Source organism: Phascolarctos cinereus, unplaced genomic scaffold (assembly GCF_003287225.1).
Source record: "Phascolarctos cinereus isolate Bilbo 61053 unplaced genomic scaffold, phaCin_HiC Scaffold_5;HRSCAF=322, whole genome shotgun sequence".
Classification (NCBI taxonomy): domain Eukaryota; kingdom Metazoa; phylum Chordata; class Mammalia; order Diprotodontia; family Phascolarctidae; genus Phascolarctos; species Phascolarctos cinereus.
This window is the reverse complement of record NW_027555958.1, coordinates 379,470,228-379,495,358: the sequence shown is the minus strand read 5'-3', so window position 1 is coordinate 379,495,358 and position 25,131 is coordinate 379,470,228. Positions and strand designations below refer to the sequence as shown.

The window sequence follows — 25,131 nt, the reverse complement described above, 5'->3', positions numbered from 1 at the left end:
AGATCTCTCTGCAAACTTCTTTTATGAGGTTAGTGTGAACCCGGAAGGTGCCCTTTCTTTCCACAAACATCCACTTAGTGCATATTTTCAAGGAGCTTACAATCAAATTGAATGTATGCAAATAGAAATACATAATAGTGAGTAGGTTATGATGGGGCAAAGATGACAGACAAGGTGGGGTAGGAAAATTTGAGGAGGTAGAGGTCACTTTCAGCTCAAGGGTTCTTTACCTGGGGTCCGAAGATGGGGATCTGTTTCCTTAGATTTGAAAAAAGAACTACAGCTTTATTTTCCTCTAATCTCTAATGGAAATTTAGCATTTCTTTCAATTACGAACATAGGCAACAAATATTATTCTGAGGAGTCCATGAGTTTCATCGGACACGGAACAAAATAAGCTAAGTACTTGTCGACTGACGCAAAGAGGGTTAAGATTTCCTGAGCTAGGGAAACGGAAGATTTTGTGGTAGAAGTGACATTGAACTGAGCATGAAAGGTTTCAATAAATGGAGAATAGGGAATGTGTTTCAGGTAGGGAGAATCATCTGCACAGATGCAGAGAGATGGGAGAATGAAGGGGGAGAAAAAGGAACGGCTAGCAGTCCAGTCTGGCTGCATGATGGATTAGGGAAAGGGGAAGAATGTAAAATAAGGCTGAGAGTTGAGCCAAGCCAAAAAGCATTTGTTAAGTGATTACAGTGTAACAGATACTGTCAAGTGCTGGGAATACAAATATGAGAAGAAAGAAATACAGCACCTGCCCTCAAGAAGCTTACCTTCTAATGGGGGAGACCACATGTAAAAAGGGGAGGGGTGGGGGATGGTAGGGAAAGTCCAGAGACAAGCCAGGATGGGACGTGGTTTGCCTGGGATGTTGTTACCTAGTCAATCCTGATGCTTCATGACCCCATATGGGGCTTTTATGGCAAATGACACTTGAGTGGTTGGCCATTTCCTTCTCCAGCTTATTTTACAGGCAAGGAAACTGAGGCAAACAGGATTACTTGACTTGCCCAGGATCACATAGCAAGTAAGTGTCTAGGGCTGAGTTTGAACTCAGATCCTTCTTACTCTAGGTGGGCCTCTCTATCTACTGTATCACCTAGCTGCCCCATGTCCTATTCTTCATGACTGCATTTGGGGTTTTCATGGAAAATGATACTAAAGTGGTTTGCCATTTCCTTTTTTATCTCATTTTATAGATGAGGAACTGAGGCAAACAGGATTAAGTGACTTGCCCAGGATCACACAGCTAATAAGTGTCTAGGGCCGAATTTGAACTCAGGTCCTCCTGACTGCAGGGCTGATACTCAACTACCTAGCTGCACCTGAATATTCTGGTTTGCCTGGATACTCTCCTGAAATGGAGTTTCTGGGAGTACCCATCTAATCAGAGAGGGAGGAAGGTACTTCAAAGCATAGAAAAAAAGGCTGGAAGCATACTGAGGGAGTCATCGAATGTCAGATTAAGAGGCTAAAGTTCATTATATAGGCAAGACAAAGCCACTGAGGATGTTTTAGTAGCTATTGAAGTGACAGGTTCAGGTTTGTCTGTTCAATAAATACTTTACTGTCTGTAAGATACTCCACTGAAATCTTTCTTATCCTTTAAAACCTAGCTCATACATTGTCTATGCCGTGAAGTCTACCCTGACCAGTCCCGCTGAAAGTGGATTCTTTTCTCTTTAAATTTTCCTAAAGCTCTTGGTCCGTTTCTTTTCCACTCTCCTCACTGCATGCTTGTCCTATCCCTACCTATCTCCCAAGTCCCCATTAGATCCTAAGTCCCTTGAGGGCAGGAATTGTGCTGTTTTGTAATTTTTGTAATCTCTGACACCTGGCCGTTGCTCAGATAGGAGCTTGTTAAATGTTGATTGATTTGAATTGGGAGGGTGAAAGCAGCTATAAAAGCTGCTAAATGAAAACACACAACAAAACCAACGCTCAATGAATTGGGTCTGATGAAAAAAAAAATGACAGTAAGTAATCTACAGGCATCTATTGATCATTTAATGTATGCAGAGCCCTGTAGGGTGCACAGGGTAGGACCCCAAGGGAAAAAAAAAAAGACTTGCTCATGGTCTCCAAAAGCTTATCCTCTGGACCAGAGGTTCTTAACCATTTTTTGCATGGACCAAACCCTTGGGCAGTCTGGTGAAGCCTATAGACCCCGATTCATAATAAAGCTTTTAAATGAATAAATAAAATATATAGGATTACAAAGAAAAATCAATTCTATTGCTATAGACGTGCTTTTTTTCCCCATCCAAGTTCATAGACCTCCTGAAATCTACCAATGGATCCTAAGCCAAGAACCCCTGACCAGGAAACACAAACAGGGGCTTTCGGTCCTAGGGCGAGGGCTTCTGGTCGGCAGGGACCTCTCGTTAGCATCCGAGGCTTATGATGTTAAGCTGCCATTGCCTCAGCAATGTCTGTACTGTCAGATATTCCCCTTCCAGAGCCAAGCTGGGGGAGGTAGGGGCGGTGACTTGTCACAAAAGCCTCAGGAGGGAGCAGTTTGTCCTGAGCAAAATCAACAGAAATAATGGGCCTAATGGGGCCTGAGGGAATGGGAGAAGGGGAGAGGATAAGCTCTTAGGTTCCTGTGGTTAAGAACAGCTTTTCCCTCTGTGAGGCATCGCATTAGCTCAGAGGGACCTAGGAACCCCCTGGAGTGTGGAGACAGAAAGAAAAGGATTATAAAGAAAGGGCCCTGGCCAGGGAAAATCTGGGGCACCATCTAAATACCCTAGAGGCTGGCAAAGACCGGTGGCATTGCTAGGAAGAGATAGCTGAGATACCATGGTGTTGACATAAAGCTTTGAAGGACCCACCTGCTGCGTGGTTAAAGATTCGTAGTGAGAAGACTCAGGGAGGACGTGTATTTCAAGGGTTATCCTATGGAAGAAGGGAATAGACTTTTCTACTTGGCCCCAGAAAGTAGAACTAGAAGGAATGAGTAGAAGGTTGCAGAGGCCGATAACAAGGAGGGCTCTCCAAATGTGGAACGGGCTGTCTTGGCAGGCTGTGGGTTTCCATTCAGAGGAGGTCTTTAAGTAGAGGGTGGTTGAAGGCTTTTCGGCTTTTGTCAGAAGAATTCTTCTTTAGGGGTGGGTTAGATCAGATGAGTTCTGAGGTCTCATCCAACTTGGAGATTCTGTAATTCTGTAAGGGGGTCCAATAGTTCAGTAGCGCTGGGCTGTGGTCCATTAGATGCAAGGGTAATGAAAACCTCCATCCAGACTGGTGCTGGGCTTTAGGTGAAGTGCTGGTCTCTCTTCTGCCTCAAAACTGAGATGAAGATGTGACAGATACCAGCAAGGCTGAAAGATTCTGGACGTTAGACAGAGGGATAAGAAAGGATTTCAAGGTTTGCTTTGAATGAGGCAGCGATTTACATAGAATTGTGGATTCAGGATCATCAATTTGCAGTTGGAAGGGGCTTTCAAAGCCATCAGGTGCAGCCCCGTCATTTTACAGAGGAGAGAATTGAACCACGGAGAGTTTGTGTGATTTGCCCAAGGTCGCGCAGCTGGTGCACAATTCGGATCCAAGTTTTCCTGACTCTGAGTCCAGTATCCTACCATCCAAAAAGGTTAAATTCTTAACCTTTTCATGCAATGGGCCCCTTGGGCAATCTGGTAAAGCCTATGGATTTCTTCTCACAATATTTTCAAATGCATAAAATAAACTACAAAGGATTACAAAGGAAATTTGTATTGAAATGCAATTATCCAAAAAAAAATTTTTGAGAGCAAGTTCATGGACTCCAGATTAAAAATGCGTGCACTAATGCAACCTTTAGCCGCATTAATCCTACCAATCTCTTTTCCTTAGAAGTAAGGAAATTGATACCCAAAGAGAGGAAATCACTTGCCCAAGGTCCCAAGGCCACACATGGACCTAGGATTCCCCTCCTAGTTTCCACCCTTGCCATCCAATCAATATTAGGACTGGTCAGATGAGGAGCTACTGAGAGGTTGTCAGAGCTGGAAGGGAACTTTTAGGCCTTCAGAGATGAAATAACAGACCCAAGGTCACATAGTCGGTTAATGCTAGAGGGGAGACAAGAACCCACAGGTTTCCTGATCCCCAATCCATTGCTTTTCTTATTACTTCACTTAAGAGCTCCAAATCCTGAAGCTACCATAGCTAATCCTCCCAAGTATCATCTGTTGCAGTCAGTTCAATTTTGTGTATGTCTCCATGTTTTGCCATAGTCTTAGAATTGTACCAATAATAACTGACATTTAAATGGTGCTTTAAAGTTTACAGAGAACCTTATGTACATTTATCTTATTTAAGCCTAACATGGCAGGTATTCATAGGGGGATAGATTTAGAGCTAGCAGGAAACATTCGAAGTTATCTAGCTCAAGCTGTTCCTGACAAGTAGACACAGAGAGGTTAAGTGATCTCCTCCTAGTCACACAGCTGGTAAGTCAGAACCCAGAACTAGAAGAGACTGAGGAATCCTCTAGTGCAAACCCATCATTTTATAGAGAAGGAAATGGAGGGATCTCTCCAAAGTCATACAGAGAGTTAATGCTTTGATTGATATCTAGAGATTAGTGAAAAACTTTGGGGGCAAGAGAATGGAGGAGAAGAAAGGAAGTAGCCATGGATGTTGGGGATGCCCTGGGGGGAAAGCACTTTAAAAGAAGCTGAAGAATCATCTTGGAATCCAGAACAAGCCTCCTCCCTCTTGCCTAGGCATGTTGCATATGTTCATGGACATGTATGTGTATGTGGGAGAATGCATACATGCCTATGTGGGCACATGTGGGTGTTTATGTATGTGAGAAGGGTGAGTGAACGCACGTGGTTATGGGGTGTGAGAGGATGTGACTCTAGCCTTGGAAGCTGGGCATATCTGTAGTCACTCTGCAAGTGGCCAGTCTTTCCTATGATTGGAACCAGCTGGAAGGCGTGCTACAGAGAAGGGGTGGAGAAAGCATGACCGGATGAAGCCGAGGAGAGAAAATAAGAGTAAAGAGGAGAGAGGGAGAGGGAAGAGATGGAAGGGGGAGTGAAGAAAAGACAGTGAGACATAGAGGCAGAAACAGACAGATGAGAGACAGACAGACAGAGACAGAGACAGAGAGAGAGAGAGGACAAGGAAGAAAGACAGAGAGAAGACAGAAGAGAGATTGAGAGAGGAGACAGAGAGAAGGTGGAGGAAGGAGAGGGGAGGAAGAGAAGGGAAGGGGTGAAAGAGAAAAAAGAGGCAAGAGGTGCTTTCTGGGAAAAGGACATTGTCCTGTCAGCAGTTACCACTATGCCCAAAGAATGAGCTGGGGACTCACACATCTCTGCCCCCACTTTGGTCTTTAAATTTTTTTTTTCAATTACCAGGCACTTATTTCTTCTCCCTCCCCCATCTATCCCTCTAGAAAAAAAGAAAGAAAAACGAAATCCTTGTAACAAACGTGCATAGTCAAGTAAAGCAAATTCCCAAACACCTGAGTTGGCTGTGGCTCACCAAGGCATAGCAGAGGCTCTCCACTGTGCCCTGGGACTTCTCAGGGACCACAGCCTGGTGAGGAAGCATTTGAGAAATCTGGCAAAATGAATTAGTCTTTTTGGGGAGTAGCTAGGTGGTGCAGTGGAGAAAGAGCTGGGCCTGGAATCAGGAAGATTCATCTTCTTGAGTTAAAATCTGACCTCAGATACTTACCAGCTGTGTGACCCGGGCAAGTCACTTAACCCTAGCTTCCTCAATTTCCTCATCTGCAAAATGAGCTGGAGAAGGAAACGGCAAGACGCTCCAGTATCTTTGCCAAGAAAACCCCAAACGGGGTCACAAAGAGTAGGACACAACTGAAAAATGACTGAATAATAACAACAATTGGGGAGCAAGGAAGGAGAGTCAGATCTGGATTTGAAAAAGGACTCCTTACTGAGGAGAGAGGCTCCAGTGTCTGCGCAAAGAAGCAAAAGGGAGTGGAGCATGGAATGGGGCTGAGGGTAGGTAACTGGGGAGATGTTCTTCATATCTTTTCCAGCCACCTCATTGATGCTGGGAAAACTTCTCAACCCAGAAAGGGGAGAGGAGGGAGTGAGTGTTAGAAGTTCTTGTTGTTTTACCAGTGCCCTCATCCTTCTTGATATTTCCCCACCATCAGTTGGACAGAAGCCACCGGGTGCTCTCTGGGGGGTCGTCTGGGCATTTGGATGCAGCTGCCAGCTGGCAGGAACCCGCTGAGGGCTGGCAGCACTTCTCTTCCCTCATCTGTGGGGCCCCTTTCTTTCTCTACCACTGCAGCACCACCAGAACTGAGTAGCCCAGAGGTCGATCTTGTGGAGGGAGCCAGTTCGCTGTATGTGAGCAGCCTTGGAAGACCAGCCATAGGGGCAGGGGTGGAGTGGGGAGTGATGGAGAGGGATGGAGAGGGTTGGTCCGCTTGCATAAGTAAGCTCTTCTTGGGGCTAGGTTTGGACCCCAAGAGCAGACACCTATTCCTGGCTCTACCACCCATTTTGCTGAGGTGTCCCAGTTGGTCCCTTCCTGGAGGGATCCTGTGCTGGTCTATTAATAAGTTCTCCAGGGCCCAGGAAAGTGGAAGGAGGAGTTTGTAGACAAGTCTTCCCTGTGGTATGGGGGGGAGCATGGAGGTGGCAGGCCTGTTGGGATAGTTAGAAGAATGTCATCAGTGCTAAGGGAGACAAACCTAGGTCACTTAGCCTTTGAAACACAGCCCCTCCTCCTTGTAGCACCTATGTAGTGAGGCAGCCAGCACTCCTGAGACCTTCCCAGTGCTCCTAGAACCTTCACCTCTGTTACTCCTCTTCTAATGAATGCTATTTGGCCACCTTCCTTTAGCTCTTCTCTCTGCTTCTCAAAGTTCTGCTCCAGATCAACTTCAGGGCTTAAAGTGGAGGGAAAATGCCCTGGAGGAGAGGTAGTGCAGCAATCCCTTGCCAGGGAAAGTCAGGGGAAGCCCCCCACCACCTGAGGGCTTGTAAATCTCATCCCATCCCACAGTAGGCTAGTCTGAAAGGACTGATGCTATGGCAAACAAACCCAATTCAATCCAAGGAGCCCAGATCAAGGCGCTGGGCTTGGCTCTGAAATTATGGAGACAAAACAAAAAACAGTCCCTCCACTTACATTCCAGTGGATGGATATAATGTACAAGTTGATAAGGATAAATACCATGATGAAGAAGAAGACACTGTCCTTCAGACACACAATCGTCCTCATTTCTCTGATTGGCATCATACATCAACTCTCTGACTTCCTTTTCACTTAGAGTATTTGACAACCTATCAGCAATGTGACCCTCAGGAGGCGCCTGGGAAAGTCCCAGTAGTTGGGGAGGGGTAGAAAGCAGGGGTAGGAATCCCAGAATCTCCAGTCTAGCAAAAAACTCAAGGGGTCAGCTTGCCCCTCTCTCTGACTTCGGACAGCGCTGCTCCACCCCAGATAGGGGCCTCCCATTGGTGGAGTAAGACTCTCCACCTCCCCTCAGTCTCCCATGCCAATGTTCTCCCACTGCTGATGGCCAGAAAGTTCTTGACATCTGCCTTCAGTCTCTCTGGCTGTGGTAGCCCACGTTTTGTTTTTTTCTTAGTAGAGATGGATTGCAGCAATCCCAGGTCAGACAGATTGAAAGGGCCTTTTCTATCTCACATCTTTCTGTTTGTTTTTCCAAAGAACACGATGTCTGAGGGAAATTCTGAGTCTGTGTGCTGCAGGCAAAGACTGGGGCTGTGTGAGCCAAGTGGGAGGGTGAGCAGGAGGAGCAGCACAGAGCTGCCCTGGATGGTCCGACTCCGGTGGTACCTTTTTACCAGGCAGCTCCCGAAAGCTTGGTAATGTGGAGACTCAGGACCAATCCTGTTTCTGCTACTACCTCACTGCGGTGACTTGAGAAAGTCATTTCTGTTCTCTAGGTCTCAGCTGCCTCATCTGGAAAAGAAAGTTGTTCACCTTGTCCACCTTTTTTTGCATCACTAACCCCTTAGTAATCTATTGTCATGGACTTCCCAGAAGGTTTTTAGATGTGTAACATAAAATACACAGGAGTACGAAGGAAACTAAAGGCTAGTGAAGATAAAGATGTCATTTTTTTCTCATTGAAGTTCACAGAGTCCCGAATCTATCCACTTGCCCATTGGGGGTCCGTGAACCCCAAGTTAAGAACCTTTGAGCTGGATGATCTCTAAGGTGTCTACCAGTTGTAATACCTGGTGATTCACACTGCGCCACCACCCTTTTCTTACTGGGGTTGGGAGGGAGAGACAATTTCCCTCTAGCACAGATGGGCAAATGAAAGGTTAGATGGCATTTTTGCAATCTTGGAGCAGAGTGGAGACTCCTGATTCCTAATGAGCTAGTCACTGACCTCCTCAGAGTGACTCAGTCATGTTCCCAGGAGGCCAAGGCCACTGTGCAGAGTATCCCTACTTTTCTGGAGAAAACAGAGAAAATACAGGCTCCCCACCCACCCCTCTCTCTGCCCTTCACCAGGGTTCCTATATGAGATGAATCCTCTTCTGTTGTCTTTTGGGGAACTCTTGCAGAGTTGACCATTTTTTTTTGTCAAGCTGCCTTAGTCTTCGGGCAGCTAGGTGGCACAGTGGATAGAGCACTGGCCCTGAAGTCAGGAGGACCTGAGTTCAAATCTGGCCTCAGACCAAACACTTGACACTAGCTGTGTGACTCTGGGCAAGTCACTTAACCCCAATTGCCAAAAAAAAAAAAAGCTGCCTTAGTCTATTTTATACTCTAATGATCCTCCTGTATCTCCCTACTGCAGGTGAACACCCTGGACCATGAAGCCCTCTCTCTACTGGGCCCTCCTTCTCTTCTTCATCTTGTTCTTGGGAGCCCATAGCCAAAACAGGCCCCCCAAAAGGCGACCTAGACCTGGGCCTAAACCCAAGCCTACACCCAGAGTCCCTCCTCCATACAGACCTGTCCTTGAAGAGCCCTCTGAACCCACAGACCTGCCTCCTCCCCTCCCCCCAGGACCCCCATCAATCTTTCCTGACTGCCCTAGAGAATGCTACTGCCCCCCAGACTTCCCGTCAGCCCTGTACTGTGACAGCCGCAATTTGCGAAAGGTACCAGTCATCCCGTCCCGAATTCACTATCTCTACCTTCAGAACAATTTCATCACAGACCTTCCCATAGAGTCCTTCAGGAATGCCACTGGCCTAAGATGGGTCAACCTTGACAACAACCGTATCCGCAAGATAGACCAGAAGGTGTTGGAGAAGCTGGAGAGTTTGGTCTTTCTCTACATGGAAAAGAACCAGCTCCAGGAGGTCCCCATGGCCCTTCCCCGCAACCTGGAGCAGCTGAGGCTGAGCCAGAACCAGATCAACAAAATCCCTCCTGGTGCCTTTAGCAAGCTGGAGAACCTGGTGCTCTTGGATCTGCACCACAACAAGCTCAGCGACGGGGTCTTCAAGCCCGACACTTCCAGGGCCTCAAGAACCTCATGCAGCTCAACCTGGCTCACAACATCCTGAGGAAGATGCCCCCCAAGGTCCCCACAGCCATCCACCAGCTCTTCCTGGACAGCAACAACATCGAGAACATCCCCAACGGCTACTTCAAGGGCTTCCCCAACCTCGCTTTCATCCGGCTCAACTACAACCAGCTGTCTGACAAGGGGCTCCCCAAGAACTCCTTCAACATCTCCAACCTGTTGGTCCTCCACCTGTCTCACAACAAGCTCAGCAACGTGCCGGCCATCAACAACCGGCTGGAACACCTGTACCTCAACAACAATGAGATTCAGAGTGAGTGATGGATGGTGTGAGGGGAATGGGCGTGAGCAATGGTGGAGGGGGGACAGGATGAGGAGTCAAACAACAAGCAATTAGTAAGGGCCTGCAATGTTCCAGGCACTGTGCTGAGGCAGGCAACAATAACTTAGTAAGACCCTATATGTGCCCGGCACTGTACTAAGGCAGGTAGGCGACAAGAATTTATTTACAATATGCCAAGCATTGAACTAGGCTCTGGGCAAAATATAAAGAAAGGGAGAGACAGAGAAAGACAGAGAGAGAAAGAGAGAGAGACACACACACAGAGATGATCAGAGAGACAGAGAGAGCCAAAAATAAATAGGCAGAGAGACACACAGAGACAGAGAAGAGAAAAGAAAGAGAGAGAGAAGAGGAGAAAAGAGGAAAGGAGAGAAGTAGAGAGACAAAGAGAAAGAGAAGAGAAAGGGAGGAGGAGGAGGAGAGGAGAGAGAGAGAGAGAGAGAGAGAGAGAGAGAGAGAGAGAGAGAGAGAGAGGGAGGGAGGGAGGGAGGGAGGGAGGAGAGAGAGAGAGAGAGAGAGAGAGAGAGAGAGAGAGAGAGAGAGAGGGAGGGAGGGAGGGAGGGAGGGAGGGGAGAGAGAGAAGAGAGAGAGAGAGAGAGAGAGAGAGAGAGAGAGAGAGAGAGAGAGAGAGGGAGAGAGAGAGAGAGAAAGAGAGAGAGAGAGAGAGAGAGATTTACTTTATAAGTACAAAATGGAGGATGAGAGCCAGCAGTTTGACTGAGAAAGAGCTAGGGGTTTTATTGGACTGCAAACTCCATATGAATCAGCAATGTGATATGGAAGCCGAAAATATTAGTGTGATCTTAGATGGCATTAAGAGAGACACAGTGTTCAAGACTAGGGAGGTGATAGTCCTGTCTTAGTCAAACTATTATGTTCAGGCTGGTCACCACATTTTAGAAAGTACATTGATAAGATGGAGAATGTCCAATAGAGGCAATCAGGATGGTAAAGGGCTTTGAGATCATGTCATATGAAATTTGATTGGAGCGACAGCGAGGTGGCACAGTGGATAGAGCACCGGCCCTGAAGTCAGAAGGACCTGAGTTCAAAACTGACCTCAGACCAAACACTTGACAATTACTAGCTATGTGACCCTGGGCAAGTCACTTAACCCCAATTGCCCCCCCAAAAAAAAGATGTCAGCTTGGGCTTAACCAGTGAACCTTTGGGACAGCTAGGTGGCTCAGCGGCTAGAGCACCAGCCCTGAAGTCAGGAGGATCTGAGTTCAAAACTGACCTCAGACCAAACACTTGACACTTACTAGCTGTGTGACCCTGGGCAAGTCACTTAACCCCAATTGCCTAAAAAAAGAAAAAAAATTGGTTGGAGAAACTAAGAACGTTTAACCTTGGAGATAAAAAGATTTGATCTGGGGAGAATAGCTGTCTTCAAGTGTGGGCAGGGCTGTCATGAGGAAGATGGATTCTACTTGCTTTGCTTGGTGCAGAGGGCAGAACTAGGAGCAATGTGGGTAGAAGCTACAAAGAAGTAAATTTAGGCTGGATGTCAAGAAAAATCTTGTTAACAATTAGAGCTGCTCCCTTTGGGAGACAGTGAGCTCTCTCCTATTGTGGCTGAACCATCACTTAGTGCTGTTAGCTGTAGGGACTCTTGTTCAGGTGCAGGTTGGCCCAGATGGTCTTCCAGAGTCTACACCAGTCCGTACCAGTAGTCCAAAGGTGGCTCTCATTTATGTGGTTGTTTTAAGATTCACAGTGTTACCTTATAACATCCTGGTGATCTCGATAGCTCAAAAGCTACAATCCCTGCTTTACTGTGGAGGTAACTGAGGTTCAGAGGAGTTAACATGACTTGACCAAGGTGACAGGTAGTAATTGGCCAGACTGGAGTTTGAGACCAAAGTCTTCCAACTGTAGATGCCTCACTAAACAACAACTGCCTCTCCAAGGATGACCCAGGGTAAAGAGAGCAATCCTTCCCATTCAGGAGCTCTGCATGGGTGGCTACTTCTTTCCCATGCCCTATAGGGGGGCACCTGAGTATTGTTTCTGATTGTGGGGTTACATCAAAAGAAAAAAAAACAACAAAGTGACTACTTTGTGCTAGTCACCGTGGATATAAAGACAAAAATTAAAAAGTCCCTGTCCTCAAGGAACTTACATTCCATTGAGAGACAATAGCACACACACATATAATAAATATGAAGTACGTATTCAGTATCCTCTCTGGGGTCACATCCCCAACAGAATACTAATAGTCACAGTCTCCAGATCACTTCTCTCAGCATCCTAGGGGTAGCTCTGAGGCGTTGTGTCTTCAAACACTGAAGCTTTTGAGCCCCCACCAGTGTGGTCTCCATTGTCAATCTGTTAATTGAACTCTATTAACTTTTGGAAAAGGGATTTATAGGGAAGGTATAGCAAGAAAGGGACAGTTAGGCGGCACAATGGATATAGTGAAGTCAGGAAAACTCAGCTTTCTGAGTTCAAATCTGGCCTCAGACACTTACTAGCTCTGTGATCCTGCACAAGTCATTTAGCCCTGTTTGCCTCAGTTCCTCATCTATAAAATGAGCTGGAGAAGGAAATGGCAAACCAATCCAGTGTTTTTGCCAAGAAAACCCCAAATGAGGTCATGGAGAGTCAGATATGACTCAAAACAACCAAACAACAACAATAGAAAGAAGAATTGGTGCAAACACATTCTCCTATAAGTTACTTGTGTCTCCTCGAACTCACAAGGTACCTGGAAGAGTGGGCTCAAACTTACGTACACGGGTAGTGAAGTCCATGTGAAGGGAACACAGGTGGCAAAGTAGCACTTCATAAGTGCTGGCACTGGAAGGCCTTTTTTTTCCTCAATTTGTGGTGTTCTTATGAAGTTCCCCTTTGATGTAATTAGGCTTTGAGGATCAATACCTTTCTCAAGTCCATAGCCAGCATTTCTGTCATTTCAAGGAAGCATAGTTCCTGAAGCTGCCACTTCTTACTACCTGCCTGCAGGTGTTTTCTTTGTTGTCAACAACTACAACTCTGGTAGCCACTGCTACTGCCTCTAGTCACCAGTGGGACCTTTCACAGCACCTCTGGGTCTTTCAAACTCACCAGGTCACCCAGTCACTGCCATCTCAGAATACTCATTCTCCTAAGATCAGGAAATAACAATCACAAAAGAAATTGAGGCAGTATGTGTTCACAGATGCATCAGAGCTATGTGGAAGATAGGTCATTCCCTCTTCCCCTCACCCACCAGCTCAAAACAGTTCTCCTTGTGCCAAGCCACCAAGAAAAAAAGAGACTGGTGGATCAGTGGTTTATACCTTTTATGTGCACCCTCAGTTCTGTCTGAGCCCCTTCTGTGTTATCTGCTCTGCTGGCTCCACAGCCAATTAGCAGACTTTTCATCTTCACACAGTACCAGCAACTTAGTCATTTATGACCACAAGTAGGCTTACCAAAGTTTCTACATGGTTGCTTAAACTGAAACCAGAGAATGGTTCCAGGACTGGAATGAGGCAAGGCACATCTGCCTCTGCTTTGAAAACTAGCCCTCATAAAACCTCGTGGGTCAATCCACCCATGCTGCCTATATGAAGTTAATACAAAGTAATGGGAGTATACTAGCAACTTGGAGAATCAAGAGAGGCTTCACATAGGAAGCCGCAAAATGACTTGGATGGAAGGTAGAGGTTCCCGGAAGCACGTGGGTAGAGAGCATTCCATGCCCCAGGGCATAGTCTGTATAAAGGTGCTGAGATGGGGCCTGGAATATTGTGCATGGGGAAAAACATTTAGGTCAGTTTGACTGGAACTAGAATGGAGAAGGGAAAGGGGACGGCAATAAGCATTTATGTAGTGCCTAGTATTTGCCAGGCAGCATGCTTAGCATTTTTGTGGTGGTTGTTTTCTACAAATATTATCTTATTTGATCATGGTCCCCACCCTAGTTCAGACCTCATCATCTCTTGTCCAGACTATTGCAATAGCCTCTTAACTGATCCCCTGTCTTCAATCTTCCCCTTTCCCATCCCGTCCTCCACATAGCTACAAAATTAATACTCCTAAAGTACAGATCTGATCATGTCACTCCCATGACTAGAAAGCTTAGTGCCCACTTACTGCCTCTAAGGTAAGATATACTTCTCTATATGAGGAGTTTATATTTAAAGTCAATATGGCTCCAACCTATCTTTCTAAACTGATCTCACTTACTTCTCCTCATGCACTCTATCTTTTGGCCAAACTGGCTTAACTTGCTGTCCCTCACAAACACATTCCATCTCCCACTTCTGTGTCTTTGCATAGGTTGTGCCCCATGCCTGCAATGCCCTCCCTCCTTACTTCAGTTTCATAGAATCCCTACAGGAAGCCTTTCCTCTTCTCCCTACTTATTACTGCTCTCCCCGTCATCCTCCTCCAAATGCATTGAATTTACTATATACATTTTGTACAATACTTTTGTGTTACATGTTGCTTTCTTATTGCATCACATGTTGCTTTCCTCTTCATAAAATGCAAGCAGCTTGACAGCAGGGGCAATTTTGTTTCTGTCTTTGTACCCCCAACACGACTAGTATGGTGTCTCCCATGTGGTAGGTGTTCCATTAATGTTTGTTGAACTGAATTGAAAGCAACAGCTCAGCCCTGCTGAGGGCATGAAGACCCTCTCCTAATCCGAGGTTGTCTTGAGGCAGCATGTGAACACCAGGACAGAAAGAGTCTCAGTGCAGCTATTCAAGCTGGCCCATTATAATACAATCACAGAGCGAAGAGAATCAGAGCCAGGAGAGCAGATGAAACAACTTCTTGGCCAAATCGGGAGGCCCTTCTCTTTCCCAGGTGGCTTTCCTTATGTGTTTATACTTGTGTCCCCCTGTGCTGCGTCCCTCAAGAAAGTCCAGCCACTGGATTATATTCTAAGCTGCCTAAAGTCTACGGCCCAGAGAATACCAAAGGATTGATGAAGATGATTGTGTCATAAAGTCAGCTATAGCTATAGCCATGATAGCGTTTACTTAGTCTTGTGGCAGCTGGGTGGTGCAGTGAATAGAGTGCTGAGCCCGGAGTTAACTATGTGATCCTGTGCAAGTCACTTAACCTCTGTCTGCCTCAGTTTCCTCATCTATAAAATGGAGATAATAATAGCACCTATCTCAGGGCTATTGTGGGGATCAAATGAGATAATGTTTGTAAAGCACTTAGCACAGTACCTAGCACATAGGAGGTGCTTAATAAATGCTTATTCCATTCCCCCTTCTCTAGTGTGCCTGTATCAGAAGGCATAATACCTTGGTGGTAACATAAGCACTCCACAAAGTCTGCCCCCCCCCAATATTTTAGTGGAGACTCAACAATGAAAAACTTGGGGGAACAATTGTAACAGATAGGTGATAGCTGATGGGATTATAGTCTGTGTTCACAATCTGTACAGGTTACACTCACAGACCCTCCCACACTTGCGTTCAGCAATGATTCCATTGCAGCCAAGCCTCTGACTGTTATCTCCACTTACATTCCTGGGACAGTGGGGCAGAGGTATTGACTTTGTCTGGGCATTGTCATCTGATCTGATAGACTTGGATCCATGTTCTTCCATTAGAACTGGCACTGGTGATATTCATCATTGGGAAATTGGAAGAGGTTGTATTGATAGAGCAGCAATTTGAGAAGACTGCCTTGGACAGAAAATCCCTTTTTACTGTTGTTCAGTCCTTCTCTTCACCACCCCATTTGGGGTTTTCTTGGCAAAGACACTAGAGAGGTTTGCCATTTCCTTCCTTTGCCATTTTACTGATGAGGAAACTGAGGCAAATAGGGTCAAATGATTTGCCCAGGGTCACACAGCTAGTAAGAATCTGAGGACAGATTGGAACTCAGATCTTCCTGACTCCAAGCCTGACCCTCTATCCATTGCTAGCAATCCCTAGCTTCCTTCAAAGCACAGCTTAGGTGCTACCCCCTTTCCTCAGCTCTATAATTATTATTGCTCTCCCCTCCTCCTCCAAATGCAGTATATTTACTCAGCACACATTCTGTATGTGAAATGCTTTAATGCTTGTTTATATTTGGAAAACCTCACAAGAAGCAGGGTGCTGCAGATACATTGTGAGCACATATTGAGACAGAAGACTGTTTCTCATGTCATTAATGATTCCTAAGAATCAGTACTGTATCACCTCTTGTCTGGACTATTGCAATAGCCTCTTAACTGATCTCCTTACATTCCATCTCTCCCCTTCTAATCAATCCTCCACACAGCTACAAAATTAATGCTCCTAAAGCACAGATCTGACCACGTCACTGCTATGATTAGGAAGCTGAAATGGCCACTTACTGCCTCTAGGATAAGATATAAACTTCTCTGTATGAAGAGTGTCCATAAAAGGTCTCACTGGTGACTAGAGGCAGTAGCAGTGACTCCCAGAGTTGCAGTTGTTAACAGCAAAGGAAATACCTGCTTATTCTATCAGTATAGCAGTGCTGAAAGAGATCTGTAGAAGGAGTTAAACGGGATCTTAATTATCACGCACCCCCCTCCAGATAACTTGATGGGTCTGATGCACAGGCATAATATTCATGCAGGTGAATGAATGGAAGAGGAAATAAGTTCTGAATAGACAGGAGTAGGCAGAAGTAACTTGGCAAGGTCACCCTGCTAACAAATGGTTGTCAGAACTAGAACCTTTTCTTCCTGTTATATTTAGCTATCTCTAGTCTAGATTAAATCAGTGAAATAAAGCAAATCATTAGCAGCAAGGTGTTTACATTCAGAATGTCTAGACCTAATATTCTCTAGCCAGAAGTTAGGATGGTGAAAAGAGATGGTATCTCCGGATTCACAACCATTTCCAATCAGACTTAGACCAGGTGCAGATTTATTGAGCAGAGGGGAGCTGGGAGGAGGTGAACATTCAATGGTGTATAAGGAAGAGAAACCAGACATCGCAGGCTGTTAAAAATATGTGCCAGGGGAACTAGGGTACAGAACCCTGCAGCGTATGGAGGAGAAGCTATTCTTAGCCTATTTCCCCTTGCCACCCAGGGTCAGAGAGAACAATGTAATAGTCACCATTTCCTAACTTTAGCTGTCGGGCAGCATATAGCACATTCATGATACTTCACCAGGGACATGAAGAATAGGGACCACAAACACAACTGTACAAGGAAAGCTACCCAGGAAACATAAGACCCCCACCCCCACCTTCAAGTCACCCAGAAATCCTGATTCCAATTGTTTCTCTCCTGGAATGTCTTCCCCATTTCAGTCCCAACCCATGTCTACTACTTTCTTCCCTTGCCTTATCCTCTTCTCCTCTCTTTTTCTCTCTTCATAGAAATCAATGGGACCCAAATCTGCCCCAACAACCTGGTTGCATTCCATGAATTCTCCTCAGACTTGGAAAACGTGCCGCACCTCCGCTACCTGCGGCTCGATGGGAACCAGCTGAAGCCACCTATCCCACTGGACCTGATGATGTGTTTCCGGCTCCTGCAGTCTGTGATCATCTAACTCCCACCTTGATGCCAACCGGACTTCTCTGAAGAGACTTGAACACCTCTCAGTCAGGGGGTGGCCCATGTGCCCACTTCCTGACATGCTCCATTGCCTTTTCTACCCTCTTTGGGCTTTTCCTTTCTCCACCCATATAGGGCTCCCTAAGGAAAGGAGGAGGACAGTTCCCCATCCCTTATTGCACTTCCCTTCCCTCATGTGGGAGTATGAAGTCTAAGAACTTACTGTCAACCCACCAGGTTAAAAGAACTGTCTCTCCTACATATAAACACCAACCCCAAACTTCTTGCCATATATAGTCTCCTTATTTAGGAGCCCCTTCACCCACCTGGAAGTGTCAAATTATTTGTGCTTTACCCAACATCCTTTCTTTCCTCCACCTTCACTCTCATCCACACCTCATCATCCCAATAATGGTCTGGCCCATGAAATGTCATCTAGATTATTGACCTTGACCTAGGAGAGATAGTGTCTCTTCCCAAACAGGCCTAGAAGACTTTGACCTAGGAGAGGAGATATGTCTTCCCAACCAGGTCTAGAAAACACCTTTTGTAACTGCCCATTGTGCAGCTCTAGCCCAGGAGAGAGAAGAAATCTTCATCATATCATCTCTTCTACTGCTTCCTTCTCCCAGAATTATGCAGGGTTTCTATAGCCACAGCTGTTTCCTCTCCCATTCCCCATCGACATCAAGCCCCGAATGGAAAGACATTTATCCCATTGTCATAGCTTCTTGTTTAACAGAAAGCGTATAAGGGAATGGCCAAGAACTCTTAGAGAGAAGTAGATCTGGTATTCTAGCAAGAGCCAGGATCAGGCAACCTCATACCTTCCTGGTTAGCTTTTGAAATGGATAGGTAGTCTCGTGATGATGCCAGCTGAAGATCTGTTTGCACTTTTTGAGAACTGCAGGCTAGAAGCTCCCCCCTCCTCCCCTATGCATATCCTCTCACATCTTCAAGGGTGTTGAGAAAGTGTAGGAACAGAGAAAGAGCAGTGAGTAGAGGGGAAGGTGGGAGGAGGGAATTATGAGGGATCTACATGGAATGGGTTGGTAGGGTTGGGTGAGGCAGAACACAGGAATAGAAATGGGATTTGTAGAAAAGCAGAGCCTTCAAATCTCCTTTGACCACCCACAGTGAGATGTCTAATGCCTTCAAGGCACTCGATTCTCACATTATTGGGCTTGGTCGTTCACCAATGCCAGCTTCATCATCTGGTATCTGTCTATGTGGCTCTGAATTAGCCAAATTAGCAGCTGGAGACTGCCACCACCTACCCAATATTTCTACTACTCAGAGTGTAGCAGAGAAAGTAGGGAGAAGGGGAGGGACAACTGGCTATCTCCCAGGAGCCTCTTCCATCATGTGGAAATGCACCTCCATGTCTAAGAGGAGACACATTAGTGACACCTAGTGGTCAGTGGAGGTCAGTGTTGTGAGTTCCATTCTTGACTTGGTACTTCTTGGTCTCTTGTTCTTTGTCATGGTCAGTTAGTACAAAAGCTGATGATGTCTTTTTTTTTTTAAATGGTCCTGGCCTGGGACTTGCTTCTGACTTCAAAGTGACAAAGGAGGATACATATCACAGCCTCCTACCATACCCACATTTTGGAAGGCCATAGGTGTCTGTGAGCATTGGCTGGTCCTGCTTATGATTGTGACAAGTGGTCAGAGTTGATCACAGAGAAATGACGTCTAGCATTAGAGTCAGGTTCTGGCAGAGGCTTCCAGGTCAGAGATACCTGGTTAGCATAGATTCTGTTTTACTAGCATTGATCTTGTAACACAAGCTGGGGATCTGAGAGCTCCAGTTTGGGATCTACTTTTTTTTCTGATCTATTTAAGGATCTATTTTGAGAACCCATTATAAAAATCCAGTTGGGACTTGGAGGAAACTAAAAATCTCATCTTTCCCCTTTTATGACTGATTTTTCAATGGGATAGGTCCTAAGCTTCCATTCCCCTTCTCAATAATTTATTCCCTCTTCCCTTGCCTAATAACCATGTTCCACTTTATGGGCCTCTCCCTCCCACTTTCTTTCCTTTCTTCTTGCCTGGCCCCCAGGCTAAAGCCCTTGGCTGGTCTCCAAGGTATACCTGGGGTACTGACAAGAGTGCCTCAGTCTTCCTTCCTTTGGAGAAGATTCTTCTGTCTTGGTTGTTACTATCTCTCCTAGGTTTTTGTTTAATTATTTGACCTTGCTCAACCTCTTTTAGTACAAAACTATTTTCCCCTTGTCACCTTACTTCAAGTGGGTTTAGGTTATTCTGTGTGTGGCTCCCTCCTTTTCTCCAACTTCCCCCCCCCACCATCTCCTTTCAACGGTGTATCATGCACACTTGGAGAAATCATTTCTACTCTAGAATATTTTTAATCTCCCAAGACCAAATACCATCAGCTCTCTCTTCTTCCCATATATATGGCATAGCTCACTCAGAGTTATTTTTCCCCCCATTCTTTCTCCTCCATTTGATAAGGGGAAGATTGCATTTTTAATCTCCTCAAAGACTTCCTTTCCACTAAAAGATCTCATAGGTAGTGGCTGTGGCAGAATTACCATTCCAAATTCCTTGAGTAAGTCATTTCAACTCTCTAGGCTTTGTTTTTAATAAAATCCATGACTTGAAGAGGATCTGAAAGGTCCTCCAATCCAACCACTGAGTCAAGATTCCATATGCTCTGATGTAGGAGCACCTAAAGAAGGTGTTGTTAAGAATACATCTGTCATTGATCTTATAAAAAACATTATCTCTCAACTTTATCCTTCAAGCATCTTGAATAACATCCTGGTGCACAAGACTCCTTGAGGAAATAAATCACAAACACATATAGCAAACTATCCAGAAACATCAGACCAGCCCTTCATCTTCAAGTCATACTATTCTCCAACACAGATCCCACCTGATGCTCTTCCTCTCCCTCCTGCCAACTAAACCTACTGTGTAGCTATTCATTTTATAGACATAGTACTAAAGCTATTCATTTTAGGAATACTAATCCTGCAGGCAGCCTCAAAGTGGAAAAGAAGCTAGTTAGGGCTACTGTCAGGAGCTACTCATTTCCTTGTCCTACACTTCAACTGCCTTTTCTTTTTTATTGCAGTGGTACACCTTACTGAAAGATGAATTCCCTCTTTAGGATCCCATGTTCACCTGCCTTTTGCTTGAATACATCTGTCAACAGAGAACTGAGTACTCATTCTCTTTTCAGATCACTCTAATTGCCTAAACATTTCTCTTTATATTGAGCTGTTTTGCCTCCTTGTGATATCCATGGGACCCTAGTTTTCCCCTCTAGGACCAAGAAGAACTCCAATCCCTTTTTTACCCAAGAGTTCTTCAAATATTTGAAAATAGTTGCCATTCTCCACACACCATCTTCTCTTCTTCAGTCTAAACATCTATAATTCCTTCAACCTTTCCTCATATGATTTCATTTAGAGTCTTTCAACCATCCTGGGTACTCTGCTCTGGACACATTATAATTTGTCAGTGTACCTCCTCAAATTTGTCACCCAGAACAGAACCCAGTATTTCAAGTGAGACTTAATGAAGAAAAGAGTAGAGTAAGAGCCATCACCTCCCTTGTTCTGGATATGATACTTCTCTTGATGCAGTCCAATGTCCCATTTCATTTTTTTGGCTACCATGTTACATCATCGACTCTCACTGAGTTTGCCATTCTCTAAATCTCCAAATCTTTACATGAGCTGCTACATGGTCATGTCTAACTCATTTTTTACCAAAATGTAAGACTTACTATTTTACTCAAATTTCATGTTAGATTTGATCTATTATCACAGTGCCTTGAGGTCTCTTTGTCTCTGCCTTTTAAAATGCAATGCATGTGCTTTCCTTCTCTGCTCACATCCTCAGCAAATTTGCCATCTATGCCTTTCTCCTTACAAATCTGTTGAACTGAGCAGCACCAAGGACAGATCCTTCTAGCAAGCCACTTAAAAGATTTCATCCCATGTTGATATCAATCCATTAATCAATACTCTTTATGTCTGGTCTTTCAATCAGTTACAAATTCACCTAAATGTTCTTCAGTGAGCCCATGTATTTCTCAGTCTTGTCTACAAGGATATCATTAGAACGTTTGTCAAGTGCCTCGCTGAAATCCAGATTTGCTGTCATGACAATCTTCTCCTGATCTTCCAGTCTGGTTAGTAACCCTGTCAGAGAGAGAGAGAGAGAGAGAGAGAGAGAGAGAGAGAGAGAGAGAGAGAGAGAGAGAGAGAGAGAGAGAGAGAGAGAGAATGACGTGATTTGTCCTTAGTAAATCCAAACTTGGCTCAGCTGACAGACCAATCCATTCAATAAGATGAGCTATAATTTTGCCAGGCCTTGGACACCACACTTATTGGTCTATGGTTTTCAACATCCACCTTTTTCCTCCACCTTTTTGAAAATTGGGGCATTTGATCATCTCCAGTCATAGCACCTCTCCTAGTCTCCATGATTCTTCAAAGACCATTAATGATAATGATATACACAAGAAATGTGGATACTCTGGGATATAATTGTGCAAACTAAGTGTATTTTTCTTATCTGAAAATTGTAAGGTGGGACTAAATAATTTCTAGTGCAATATCTACCCATTCTAGAATCTACTTTGCCTCTGGGTTTTAAATATTCCTTTGGCTTGATCTGTGATATAGAATATAGGATTATGGGGATTGAAAATTCTAGAACCATATGTAATGTTAGAACTACAAGGCACTTTAAAGGTCATTTCCTTGTCCACTTCCCTCATTTTGTCATTGAGGAAACTAAGAGATGAAATGCCCTGCCCGAGGTAGTTGGTGATAAGACAAGGAACCAGTTCTCCAGATGCCAGTCCAGTGTTCATTATTATCATATACTTCCTATCCTCCCCACTCCCTCTTGCCACTTTCAGGCATTTTCTTGGTAGCCCTTGGTTTAGGTAACCCACATATTTTTCAGGATAGGAGGGTAAACTTCTATAGCAGTAGGTCTCCTGAGTTGTACCTCTGCCCTCCTTCCTGGTGTCAGCATAGGACAGCCCCAATTCCTTTAACTGGTATTGTTCTTTTGGGCTTGATACTATAGGGATTTAGCCAAAGTGGGATCAAGGAATGATACTTATTAATTCATCCTGCCTTTGTGCTTTCCTGTCATATTCTCAACCCTGCAGATAGTAGGTACTTAATAAATGCTTGTGGCTTGAACTTTCAGTGAATTGAGTGTATCCCAGCACCTGGTTTTTACTGCTTCTCATCATAGTCAGGAGACAGTACAGACCTAATGTCCAGCAATATGGTAATGGGAGCTACAGGCTTTCAGCATCAGGCTGCTGTTTGTACAACTTGTTGAAAGTATTTCCCAGTGATGTTCCTGCCCTGTTCTCTTTAACCTCATTCCATAGTCTGTCCTAGGTGACACTCACTCATGTCTTCCTAGCCTGAACACGAGGGTGGGGATAAGCAGAGGTGGAGAAGGGATGGGTTGTGAAAGAGAGGCTGTGAGTCTGTACTGTGAAGTCCCAAATGTGATGGTGGAGATAGACCACAGGGAAGGAGAACATGCCAATATTGAGTTGTGCATATAAAACACACCTATGACACACACACACAGAGAAAACAAGTGGAAGTTAATATTGTGAATGGTTTATACTTTAATCAATATCTATTTATCATAAAGAGCAGCCACTGTATTTGTGACACTGAACGGAACCCTGAGGGAATAGGATAGTTAAAGAGAATTCTCAAAACTTAATCCCTGCCTTCAAGAGGTTTCCAATGTATCTCTCTTCTTTTCTTCTCTTCATTTTGTCTCCATCTCCTGTCTTCTTTGTCGAATCCAGATGCCATTTTACAGAAGATCTCTTCCCCTGGCTATTAATTAATTAGTAGATTAAGTAATTTGCTCTTCTGCTTCCAATTAGTTCCTGTAAGACTCCTGCTTAAAGTCAGTATTTTACTGGGGATATAAGCAGCCATGCTTATATGGCTAGGTCAAGGCCCTTCCCTTACACATGACTTTCAATCTCTGTTCCTCTCACTTGGTGGTCAGGTAAGCACTACTCCCATGGTACCTAGGGGGAGGGAAGGAGGGATCTCTACAAGTCCCATGCAAATCAGAGCTGATTGATTTGAGCATAAACATAATCCTCATGGGACTGTACTCTTTCTCCTCCTCTTTTCCTCCTCCTCCTCCTCTTCCTCCTCAATGGGTGCCCTTGTTCCCGATGGCAGTAGCAAGTTGGACAGTCTCAGAGGTACACTGGCTTTAGAGTCAATCACACCTATTGCTTTCTCTCGGATGCCTTTCACCTCCACATCTTCATAGGCAGAAGCCTCTATGCTGTATGTATACAAATATAACATGTGCATGTACTCAACCATTGTACGTGTATCCACTCCTGGTCATGTTAACTTTGTGGAGCTTTTCCCTTCTCATATTTTCCATATGAGTGGAAATAAAACTGTATGAAAGGAATCCTGCCTGAGTTTGTTGGTGTTGGTAAATCATTAGATTTACTCCTTGATTTTATCCTGTTGCTAATTCTGCCTCTCATCTCTCCCAGAGAGACAATAGGTGCAAAGATCCTGGACTTAAAGAAGTCATAGGAATAAAGACAGTGACAGCTGACAGGAGTCCTGAGTCTGCTTTTTTTCACTTGCCATAGTATAGAAGAAAGTATGCTCAATTTGAACCAGAAGACTTGGGTTCAAATTCTGTCTCTTTCATTACAATCTGTGTGACTTTGGACAAGTCACTTTACCTCTTAAAGCATCAGTTACCTCATCTGTAAAATAAGGGAATGAAACTAGATTTTCCCCAAAGCCCTCTCTAGCCCTACATCTATGATCCTGTGACATTTTATATCTTAAAGCTTTCAAAATATCTTATATACACTCTCCTTTGAGACTCCCAACAATCTGTGATGTCCTACAGGTATCATCATCCTTATTTTGCAGATGAGGAAACTGTGGCTGAGAAGCAAAATGAGTTGCCCATAGTCACACAGCTAATAAATATTGGAAGTAGGATTTGAAACCAGATCTTCCCAATTCCAAGCCCAACATTCTTATCTGCTAAGTTATTCTATCATTCCATGTTCTTGTCTTGGTCACTGGTCCCCATATATGCAATGTTCAGAGACTGTTCTCCTTTATGTCTCACCTGAATCCCTCTTGCTGCCTTTTCAGTCCGCTATTTCAGATTCTCTCAATCGATAACTGATTTCTACAGTGTTTTCAAATATACAAAGCACCATCCCCACAATCCTATGAAATAGGTAGCACAAAATTTTAAGACAAGTTATTAAGTGGATGGTCTGTCAATGGACCATTAGGGGCCAATTTATATCTCTGTTTTATAGAAGAAGAAACTGGGTCTTGCTCAGGATTTCTCAAGCAGTAAGTATCACAGGTGAGATTTGAACTCAGATTTTCTGACTCCAAGTCTAGCACTCTTTCTATCATATTACATTGGTCAATGTTTGTTAAGTGCCTTCTCCAAACCTTTTTCTCTTCTTAACTTTCCTTTTACTGTTGAAGGAATCACCATTATCCCACTCCCTCAGGCTCACAATCTAGATGTCAGCTTCAACTCTGCTCTTTCATAATCCTATATACAATCTGTTGCCAATCCTGATTCTATCCTTATAACATCTCTTGTATACACCTCCTTCTTCCTTAGGCATTGCCATCACCCTGGGTGCAGGCCCTCATTACATCACACTTGGACTATTGCAATGGCCTGCTGCTGACTCTCTCTAACTTGTCTACCCACTTCAGTTCATCCTCCATCCAGTTATCAACCTGTTCTTCCCAAAGTGCAGATCTGCCCATGTTATCTCCCCCAAACCCCACCATTCAATAAACTCCAGTGGCCC

General features: G+C 44.6%; 1 protein-coding gene across 1 annotated transcript in view; it reads left to right on the top strand.

The window, feature by feature from the left end:
* PRELP (proline and arginine rich end leucine rich repeat protein) overlaps window positions 1-23,729 on the top strand; it is a 29,505-nt gene extending 5,776 nt beyond the window's left edge. The window contains 3 exon segments of the mRNA XM_021002971.2: window positions 8,765-9,426; window positions 9,429-9,755; window positions 17,084-23,729. Coding sequence (XP_020858630.1) covers window positions 8,781-9,426; window positions 9,429-9,755; window positions 17,084-17,259 — 1,149 coding nt within the window. The 5' untranslated portion in view covers window positions 8,765-8,780 and the 3' untranslated portion in view covers window positions 17,260-23,729.
* Window positions 23,730-25,131: the final 1,402 nt, after the last annotated feature.